The sequence below is a fragment of the Lutzomyia longipalpis genome, chromosome 4 (genome assembly GCF_024334085.1).
Source record: "Lutzomyia longipalpis isolate SR_M1_2022 chromosome 4, ASM2433408v1".
In the NCBI taxonomy this organism is placed as follows: domain Eukaryota; kingdom Metazoa; phylum Arthropoda; class Insecta; order Diptera; family Psychodidae; genus Lutzomyia; species Lutzomyia longipalpis.
The window spans coordinates 2690707-2700143 of NC_074710.1; the positions used below are offsets into that span (position 1 = coordinate 2690707).

General features: G+C 40.7%; 5 protein-coding genes across 6 annotated transcripts in view; 1 reads left to right on the plus strand and 4 right to left on the minus strand.

Annotated features, from left to right (window-relative positions):
- Nucleotides 1–9437, minus strand: part of LOC129795447 (mediator of RNA polymerase II transcription subunit 1) — a 1235552-nt gene that overhangs the window by 550377 nt on the left and 675738 nt on the right. The window lies entirely within an intron of this gene.
- Nucleotides 692–6259, minus strand: LOC129795457 (protein argonaute-2). Its single transcript, XM_055836741.1, has 4 exons — nucleotides 6108–6259; nucleotides 4502–6020; nucleotides 1544–3535; nucleotides 692–997 (listed from the first exon to the last, which is right to left on the minus strand). The coding sequence occupies exons 1-4, from the start codon at nucleotides 6139–6141 to the stop codon at nucleotides 904–906; spliced, it is 3639 nt and encodes a 1212-aa protein (XP_055692716.1). The 5' UTR covers nucleotides 6142–6259; the 3' UTR covers nucleotides 692–903.
- LOC129795762 (probable small nuclear ribonucleoprotein G) lies at nucleotides 6423–6962 on the minus strand. The gene is made up of 3 exons (XM_055837244.1): nucleotides 6828–6962; nucleotides 6593–6740; nucleotides 6423–6524 (listed from the first exon to the last, which is right to left on the minus strand). The coding sequence occupies exons 1-3, from the start codon at nucleotides 6857–6859 to the stop codon at nucleotides 6474–6476; spliced, it is 231 nt and encodes a 76-aa protein (XP_055693219.1). The 5' UTR covers nucleotides 6860–6962; the 3' UTR covers nucleotides 6423–6473.
- LOC129795657 (rRNA 2'-O-methyltransferase fibrillarin) lies at nucleotides 7044–8563 on the plus strand. Its single transcript, XM_055837118.1, has 4 exons — nucleotides 7044–7177; nucleotides 7299–7385; nucleotides 7449–7702; nucleotides 7939–8563. The coding sequence occupies exons 1-4, from the start codon at nucleotides 7165–7167 to the stop codon at nucleotides 8518–8520; spliced, it is 936 nt and encodes a 311-aa protein (XP_055693093.1). The 5' UTR covers nucleotides 7044–7164; the 3' UTR covers nucleotides 8521–8563.
- On the minus strand, nucleotides 8557–9423 carry LOC129795747 (uncharacterized). Of its 2 annotated transcripts, none has more exons than XM_055837229.1 (2): nucleotides 9208–9423; nucleotides 8557–8839 (listed from the first exon to the last, which is right to left on the minus strand). In XM_055837229.1, exons 1-2 carry the CDS (start codon nucleotides 9344–9346, stop codon nucleotides 8592–8594), a joined length of 387 nt encoding a protein of 128 aa, XP_055693204.1. In that variant the 5' UTR covers nucleotides 9347–9423; the 3' UTR covers nucleotides 8557–8591. The 2 variants fall into 2 exon arrangements, with proteins under 2 accessions (XP_055693204.1, XP_055693203.1); XM_055837228.1 differs by having other exon boundaries at nucleotides 8557–8842; nucleotides 9208–9422.

The window sequence follows — 9437 nt, forward strand, 5'->3', positions numbered from 1 at the left end:
ATTTAGTTACTAAAAGAATGACGCCATTTTTTTTCAAGAGATCTTGACTCATATTCATTTATTGTAGTATTGTAATAAACCTACTGGACCGATTTAGATGAAAAATTCTGGAAATCCTTTTCAAAGAATAAAGAAAAAAATGCTGATGGATGACGCTCACACGTACATCCACCGCCTAGGACACTTAGCTCGCACCTTCCCGTTACCCATTAGCCATGAGACAATTTAGGAGTAGAATTTTCATAAATTAGATAATTTTCTTTGAGTTATTGAACAATTTTGAAAAAAAACTCAAAATTAAAGGTTATTTTAGAAACTGCGCGGCCTAAGCGAGATTATAACCTAAAAATTTTTTATCATCATTTTCTCCCAAAAAGAAAATGATTTCCCGAATTTTCTTTCGTTGATTTTGAAGTAATAGAACTTCCCTATACATACTTAGATATAGGATTTATCACAAAATGTTAAATAAATTCTTTTCTTTCTGTGGCGATCGAAAAAAATCGAATTGGTCACGGTGGCCAGCAAAATTCTTCAATGGTACCCATAGATATAATAGCTTTGTTCAAGAACTACTCTCCCTTATAGTTTCATCATAGTCAGTCAACAAATTATAGGAGTTGCCAGATGGGTTAAATATTCTAAAATGAATATTCTTTCAAGAATTCGACAGATGAGTTAAAAAAAAACATTTTTTTTTTGGGAACTCAACAATCATTTTATTATTGAATTCATTTTATAAACAAATAGATAGGTTATATAGATAGATATAATAGATTGTTAATAATTCAGAATTCATTGCAAAAACCTCTTTGTAGTACATATTAGAATAATAATAAAGTAATTCAATCACATCCTTCGGGCAAAAATAAAGAAGTAAAACTTGATGAAGTCGTGATGATATTAAACAAAGAACATGGGATGTTTGATGGCGATTTCATCTTTAATCTTCCTCTTCTCATACTCGCGCTGTAGGTTATTCATGTCCAATCTATCCCTATTGAAATATTTCAAAAAAGAAAATTAAATCATTCAGTATTTAAATTTAAATGTTTTTATTTTTCTTGTGGTTTTTCTTAAATTTGGTTTCCAAATGTTGGTCACATTTACAAACTTATTATTGAAGAGTAAGAAAATCACTCAAAACACAAAGGTAGGTTTTTCTCAGGATCTACTGGATGGATTTTGATGGGGTAAAAAGCAAATGGAAGAGGAAGGATTGGCGGAGAATGTACCGGAACAAAATTTTGAATTTCGACTTAGAAGCTGAGAAAAATAGACAAATATTCTTATTGACTTTTCTCAACTTCTGAGTCGAAATTCAAAAATCTATTCCGGTACATTCTCCGCTAATCCTTCCCCTTTCATTCGCTTGTTATCCCATCAAAATCCATCCAGTAGATCCCGAGAAAAATTTACCTTTGTAGTACCTACCTTACCTTACCTATTTTCTTACTCTTCTATAATTAGGCTACAAATGTAACCAACATCAACGTTTAAGAATCCCAAAAAAAAAATGAAAGTAAAATTAGTAAAAACTTACCCTTCAACGTAAACCTTTCCCCTGGCTGCCATGAGATGAGCATAGTAAGTGGGTGCAACATATGAGACGGATCTATTGCATCGCGTAAACATGTGGCAGAGGTTGTAGGTCAATCCCTGTAGATCATCAATGGAAATGTTGGCTTCATCCACCAACACACAGTACTTAGTTGGCTTTGCTACACCCTGAATCGCCTGGTGGGCAACCAAGAAGAATTGATTTTGCTGCATTGGAACAATTTTGGTGTCAACAATCGTCCCTGGTGGTACATTGTTATTCTTTCCCACACTTATTCCCGATTTTCCGGGGAAAAAGCGCGTATGGTGCCTCTTTTGGACAACAATAAAGACAATATTGGGCTTATATTTGTCACCAAGACGCGAAGCACCCTGCCGAATGGCTTGAAATTCCAAATTCAGCACCCTCTGGAAGTCCCCCTCACCAACACCATCGCGATAGTAGAGAATTGTATGCGGTAGAAGCCCTTTGCGTTCCTTCTTGTAGAAATACAAATGATCCTCAATCATTTTAGCTAGATCATCAATCATCTCCTTCCGGGGATCCTGAATGCGCCACATACCCGTATAGCGGAATCCATCTTCATCATATGACGCCGCAACACCCACAATACTCGGAATATTCCGCTGATCTGGACTCGGGTGCGTCACATCGGCACCAACAACCATAAAATTCCCATCTTTGAGCACACCAAGCTTGAGATTTGTCTGACTGTGAATACGATGATTCAACCCATTGAGTTTAGAATTCATCTTCAGCAGGATATTCGTTACTGTTGACTCATCACCACGCTGCACAACTGTTTGATGCTTTACGCATTGCGTGAGGATACCATACTTCCCCTCGGCAGCTCTCTTAACCTCCTTGTAGGCATCACCAAATCCCGGTATGACCACCAACAGAATCTTCACCTTCCCCTTCCATTCATTCATAACCTTCTCAAATTCCCGCTGATTGCGTTGAATGTCAATTTGCACCGGTGTTGGGGGTGTAGTGATGGTCATATTGAGTTTTCCCCCAATTGCAATGAGTCTCTTTGCAAAAGTATCAATGGCAAACATATCGGGTCTAAACTGAAGTACAAGAATTGCCCAACTATCAATTGTTGTTGGCACAATGAATTTATCATTGTACCACACACCCTTATTTGGCAACACCTCCTTCTTATTGGCATATTCCAATTTTGGTGCATTCAAAATTCTCGCATCAACATCAACAAATTCATTCCCAACACCAATTCCAAAATCCCTCACAATGGGACTCGCATCGAAATTTGCCTTACGGAGTATATTCAAAATTCTCTCCTTTCTCACATCCGTTGACGTTGCTGTCTCCTTAATCATTGTCCTTGTTTGCATATCAGTTAGTTTCTTCATCACCGCCTGCCCACCTGGGATTGTACAAAATTCCGCCGGAAGATAGATATTCTTATCCTTTGGACCAACATGAAGTAAAGGCAAATGGGGGAATTTCAATCGCATGTTATTACCAGCAAAATATTGCTCCACTGTCATTGTTTTGCCATCATCCAATGTAAATTGCTGCCGTTGTGCGGAATCCTTAAAACCGAGAAATTTGTAAACCCTTCGGGATGCTTCATTACCCTTTGGGGCATAGGAAATGTTCAGCCCATTGAGATGTGCCTTCACATTCTCCAAATCACGTGCTTGGGGCATACGATTGAGGTCACAGCGATTATTCTCAAAGACTTTGAGTACCGGCATAGCCATGGGGAAACCCTTATTGGTGATGTCGACATTCAAAAGGGGTCCCTGCTGCCCAAAGATGGCACTCTGGTAGATACCCTGCCACAATTCCATTACACCATCCAGCGGAATTGACTTTGGGGGTTTCCAGTAGTACTGTCTCCCCACATGAATACCCCCCTGGGCAGCCATACGCAAAATAATCTCCAAACATTGATGTGCTCGCAAGACTTTTCCCCTATCTTGTTCTCCCGTGTAGCTTTTTCCACTAGAAAATATTTTTTTTTTTTTAAGTTAAAATTAAAATCTAAAGCGGCTACAATTTTTAAGATATTAATTGACTTGAAATAAAATTTAATACTACATGTGAGCAGTAATATCAGGCAAAGTTGATTTTTTTTAAATTCAACAGTTTCATGGATAAAAATGGTCATATCTCAGGTTCTTTAGGACCTATAGAAATTTCTTGACTAGTTTTGGAAAGGTCTTGAAACAAGCTATAATTTGGAATATATTATGATTTTTATTTTACTAAAACAGTTTTTGGTATTTTTTGTCCTGAAGGAATGGTTCTAGAGATTTCTGATGTTCTAGAAAGTTGTAGTGTTTTGCAAAACCTTTAATTTGATACCAAATTGAGCAAAATCGGACAAGCCGTTCAAAAGATATGGCTCTTAGAACTTTTCAAATTCAAGAATTTTTTAAATGGTCATATCTTCTAAAGGGCGACATAGATTTTTCTTCATTTTCGGACTGGTGATAGATATTGAGTTAGGCTACAACATATCAAAATTTAAAGAAAATCTATAACAGATGTTCGGAGATACTGCCCCTTAAAGTTAGGCAATTTTTGTTTTTGTTTTTAGCGCCTCTTGCGGTCATTTTTGGAACTTGAAATGTTCTATGTAGTTGTAGGGCTTCTTGAAACCTTTCATTTGAGCTTGAGTTGGTCAAAATCGATTAAGCCGATTTCGAGTTATATTGAAAAAACACTTTTTGCTTTAGGCGGCAATATTTGCTAAACGCCTTGACCGATTTTCAAGATATCACAGATTGTCACCTACCTTCCGTACTAAAAAGCAAATAAAAGTTTTGGAGTTTACGCGCATTTTTTGGTGACAAAAGTATTCAAATATCTCAATCCAATCTGAAGAGTTATAAGCTGTTAAAATTATGCTCTAATTTCCTGGCCACCCTGTATTTTACAGAAAAAACTTCTTAATTTGTAATTTACCTCTTTAGAAGACTCATCCGGACTTGATGATCATCAGTCTCCTGAATGGATACCTTGAAGGTCTTCTTGCGTGACATCTCAGGATCATCAATGGTTATCTCATCAGTAAAGCCATTGGGTGGTATATTGAGGGGTTGAATGGTGTATGCATTCTTTGCGCGATCGTACGCAATGGTATTATTTGGGAAATGCTTCAAACGGAATGCCTCAAAGACAACCTGGAGGAGCTTCTTTGGCCTATCTGGATCCATTGCTACATCATAGTGATAAGCCACATCGACCAATTTCGATAAATTCAACTTCACATAGTTTGTCAGGAAGCCAGTAACCTTTCGCCCACTCTTTCCGGGTCCTTTGTAGGGGCAAAGTGCAACATTTGGTCCCTCCTTGATGGGGGAACGTTTAGTTGGGGCACCTGATTGTCCAAGAGTAGGTGTTGAAGCACTTTTAGTTGGCTGAGCATCACCCGCGGGTGGTCGTTCATCGCGAGCACTTTGGGGTTTCTTTTGCCCCTTCTTCTGACCTTTCTTCCCACCAGGTTGCTCTCCTGCCGATTTCTGCGACTGTGTCTCGGAAATGTCCGATGGAGGTCCAGAACGCTGCTGAGGGGCGTGAGAAAGTTGAGCTTCCTGTGCTGAAGATTTAGCTTGTATTGGTTGACGTGCTTGCTGTGGCATTTCATGCTGTGAAGGCAAAGCTTGTTTAGGTTGTTGTGGCGCCATTTCAGGAGCTCCTAATTGTTGTGGCCAACCTTGTTGCATTCCGGGAGCCCCAGGTTGTTGTGGCCACGCCTGCTGCGGCATTCCGGGAGCCCCAGGTTGTTGTGGCCACGCTTGCTGATGCATTCCAGGAGCCCCAGGTTGTTGTGGCCAACCCTGCTGCTGCACTGGAGGAGCTCCAGGCTGCTGTGGCCAACCTTGTTGCATTCCGGGAGTCCCAGGACGCTGTGGCCACGCTTGCTGTGGCATTCCGGGAGGTCCAGATTGCATTGTAACTCCAGGTTGTTGTGGCCAGCCTTGTTGCATTCCGGGAGCCCCAGTTTGTTGTGGCCACGCTTGCTGAGGCATTCCGGGAGCTCCAGGACGCTGTGGCCACGCTTGCTGAGGCATTCTGGGAGGTCCAGATTGCATTGGAACTCCAGGTGGTCCAGAAATCTTTGACCCCAAACCTTTTTGCACTTCTTTTGTCTCTAATTTCTTCTCTTCCGCTTTTCCGGGCGGTCCAGTCTGTTTTTGCTCTGCTCCTTGCTTGTTCTTTTTCTTCTTCCCTTGTCCTTGAGCACCCTGTTGGGCACCAGCACTGTCCTTTGATCCCTGCGACGTTCTACCTTTCTCTGAATCTTCAATTTGCATTTTTTTCTCGAAATCTTTTGTCAATTTTTCTTCCGATGATTGCTGCGTTTGCTTCGTAGTTTTCTTTTCATTTCCATGTTGTTTGCTTGTACCCGGCTGAGATGATGGATGTTCTTCCTTTGACCCAGGAGCTTCTCCAGCACCTCCTTGACCTTTTCCACGTCCACCTACAAAGAGAATTTCCCAATCAGTCTTTTTTTCATGTAAATTCCTTTAAAATTAGTGGAAGATTGACAAAATTTCATGATACTAACGGTTTCTCTTTTTCTTCTTCTCAGGATTTTCCATTTTTACTCACTTTTCCTGCTTTATTTAGTTGAAAAATAAGCTTTTAGAAATTTTTTCTGCACTCCAATTTCACAATTTTCTTACACTTTGACATTGGCCCGATCGTGCTGCCAACTGACGACTAGCACTGGAAACAATTACCGGTACTTCCCCGGAATATAAGAAAATTTATCAAGAAAATTAGGAAAAATCTGACATTACGCAGAAGAAAAAAAATCGTCATTCCATCAGCAGTTGTCGTATCAACCTCAAAAAACGAAGAAATTAAAAAAAATCAAATACTTATGAGAATGTTTTATTTTTCCTTCCATAAATCATTAATTCTAGAGACTTTATATCCTATCCAGAGCTTCAACCATTATAATGCTGTTACCACGGACAACCTGTTGAGATTTCAGAACAAATTTTTTTAAAGAATTTTCTTCTAAATAAAAGTTCATGATATACTGACCACCATCCCAATATTGTTCCGGGAACCATCGCGGCATTCCTCAATTGTCTCATCAATCACCACATTCATGAAGGGATCAAATCCACGGAGAATCCCATTAATTGTACGTCCTCCATTCAGCTTGAGACTCATCCGCTTATCCATAAATCTAATGAAAATAAATGGAACGTTTAACATTGAGGTTAAGTTAAACAAATTCATTGATTTTCTCCCCAGAAATGCTTCTTCAACTCACTTTTTTAACTCTGGTGGGTGAGCCTTGGACATTATGATGCAATTTGTTTACAAAGTAACTGAAAATCTCAGGAAAATCAGTATTTTTCCAAAGAAAACAAACAATTCCGTCGCGGCTTCTTTACCACACTGAAGTTGATGGTAAGATTTAATCGATTAAAATTCATCGTGAAAACTAATCGACTCTACCGATTTTACCCGAAGTCGCAACTCATTTATCTTTGAGGTTAAGTGCGTTTGGTGGAAAAGCAGCATTCGCAGCTGAATTCTCTCGGTTGTTCATGTGTTTTACGCGTTTATCGCAGAAAATAATAAAGGAAACGTAACAAATTTGTGCAATGGGACGTCCAGGTGAGTTTCCGGGTGTTTTTGTGAGAAAATCTTCAATGATTTGGCAAAAATAACACAAAAAATGTTCAATTGAAATATTGTTTGATAACATAACCACACTTTGGCACGCATGTTTCTCTAGGTTTCACTCCCGGCGGCGGAAGGGGCGGTTTTAGAGGTGCTGGCGGTCGTGGTGGGGGCGGATCAGGTGGCCGAGGTGGTTTTGGAGGTGAGTTTATATGAAAATCTAAGAGAAAATGCAGATTTAATTGAGAATTTGTTGTGTTTTTAGGCGGCCGCGGTAGAGGTGGTGGCGGCGGTGGCTTTACCCCAAGAGGAAGGGGTGGTGGTGGCCGTGGAGGACCAGGAGGTCGCGGCGGTGGTCGTGGTGGGGGTCGAGGGGGTTTCAAGGGTGGCAAGACAGTCATAATTGAGCCCCATCGCCACGAAGGGGTGTTCATTGCGCGTGGAAAGGAGGACGCTCTCGTCACGAGGAATTTAGTACCCGGATCTGAAGTTTATGGCGAGAAGAGAATATCCGTTGATGTGAGTATAAAAGAAAGAATTTTTAGAATACTTTTTAATGATGAGACGCGCAGGGGTATGGAATTCGGTGAGAATGTGGCCGACAGGCGCCCCCAACGCTGTCAAGATGGCGCTCGAGGCGATCCTTGACATGCTGCGGGAGTGTTTGAAAAACTGCGCAAACTGATGCTTCTTAAACTGTGATTTCCATAAACTTATAGAAGGGAAAGTAAAATAATTTTGTCTTTTATTTGCAGGATAAAACCGACAAGATTGAGTACAGAGTGTGGAATCCCTTCCGGTCCAAACTTGCAGCAGCAATCCTTGGGGGTGTGGATAAGATACACATGATGCCCGGATCGAAGGTACTCTATCTCGGAGCAGCTTCAGGGACAACGGTATCGCATGTGTCGGACATTGTGGGTCCCGAGGGGCTCGTCTATGCCGTTGAGTTTTCCCACAGAAGTGGCAGGGATCTCATAAATGTGGCCAAGAAGAGAACTAACATAATTCCCATCATTGAGGATGCACGTCATCCGCACAAATACCGCATGCTCATTGGGATGGTTGATACGGTATTTGCGGATGTTGCCCAACCCGATCAGGCACGAATAGTTGCCCTCAATTCGCAGCACTTCCTCAAGAATGGCGGGCACTTTGTTATCTCCATCAAGGCGTCGTGCATTGACTCCACAGCACAACCTGAAGCTGTCTTTGCGGCTGAAGTAAAGAAGCTGCAGGCGGATAAGCTGAAGCCACAGGAACAGATCACCCTGGAGCCATATGAGAGGGATCACGCGGTGGTTGTTGGCGTCTTTAGGCCACCACCCAAAGCCTAAGCATTGCATAGTTTTAAAAATAAAAATGACCTTTTGTTCAAAATAATACAATTTATTCATTTAAAAAAAAATTATTCGGTGTCCTCCTGTTCCCCATGTAGAGCCTCTGAGATGTCCAACCAGTCCATTGCTTGCGTCAGAGCGTCATTCTTTGATGGATTCATATCGTAATTCCAGTAGGTAAATGCCTCAAACTGCCCAGAAACCTTCATTGTAGACGAATCACTCTTTGATGAGGTGAGAACTAACCCTCTGTGTGTGTCCGGAAGTGCAAATTCATTGCCCACGAGCGGGTATCCTCTTAAGCTGTTGGTCAGGACTACTTTAAAAGGGATAAAGAAAAGAATAATGTGAAGATAATTCTTTTTGATAGGTATATATCACATCGCTTATAGTTAGGTCAATTCATGGCAAAAGACTGCAGGCAGTGCTAGAAAGCTGAAAATTAGCATAAATATTCCTTAGGGCATATAAAGGAATTGGGAAATATGATATTTTGAGCTTTTTCTAAACCCTTAAGTGACTTTTTTAACCCCGGTCTCCCCTATAGATCATGGTAGAATTTCAGACTCAGGGTGCAACGGTTCGGCTACAATAGTTTACTGAAAATTGCATTTTTCCATTGAAATTTACTACATTTTATGGCAAAAACGAACACAAAAAACCCCGTAGCCGGGTAATCCTAACCTCCATTTTGTTTTTTAATCATATTTTCAAAGTATTTCTCCACTTTTGTCGCCCCACTTGTGTTTGTTTCCGCGGGGATGAAGTGCATTGTCACACTAGGGGCACTGCTGCACCCTTCCGTTGCAATTTTCGTGGTCATTTCGCCGAGAAAAACAAATAAACAAACTCACAATATAAAATTTAGCGCAAAAACGGAAGTAAATAATGTAAAATACACCATAAATTCCCTA

Excerpts from the sequence above, each read along its gene's own strand:
- LOC129795747 (XM_055837228.1), bottom strand. The coding sequence starts at position 9,346 with ATGACCACGAAAATTGCAACGGAAGGGTGCAGCAGTGCCCCTAGTGTG. Across the intron at positions 8,843-9,207 it reads GATTAAAAAACAAAATGGAG|TAGTCCTGACCAACAGCTTA; the intron begins GTTAGGATTACC and ends TCCCTTTTAAAG.
- LOC129795657 (XM_055837118.1), top strand. Across the intron at positions 7,386-7,448 it reads TGGCCGAGGTGGTTTTGGAG|GCGGCCGCGGTAGAGGTGGT; the intron begins GTGAGTTTATAT and ends TTGTGTTTTTAG. Across the intron at positions 7,703-7,938 it reads AGAAGAGAATATCCGTTGAT|GATAAAACCGACAAGATTGA; the intron begins GTGAGTATAAAA and ends TTTTATTTGCAG.
- LOC129795457 (XM_055836741.1), bottom strand. The coding sequence starts at position 6,141 with ATGGAAAATCCTGAGAAGAAGAAAAAGAGAAACC. Across the intron at positions 6,021-6,107 it reads GAAGAAGAAAAAGAGAAACC|GTGGACGTGGAAAAGGTCAA; the intron begins GTTAGTATCATG and ends TTCTCTTTGTAG. Across the intron at positions 998-1,543 it reads GGAAAGGTTTACGTTGAAGG|GGATAGATTGGACATGAATA; the intron begins GTAAGTTTTTAC and ends ATATTTCAATAG.
- LOC129795762 (XM_055837244.1), bottom strand. The coding sequence starts at position 6,859 with ATGTCCAAGGCTCACCCACCAGAGTTAAAAAA. Across the intron at positions 6,741-6,827 it reads CACCCACCAGAGTTAAAAAA|ATTTATGGATAAGCGGATGA; the intron begins GTGAGTTGAAGA and ends TATTTTCATTAG. Across the intron at positions 6,525-6,592 it reads GGAACAATATTGGGATGGTG|GTTGTCCGTGGTAACAGCAT; the intron begins GTCAGTATATCA and ends AAATCTCAACAG.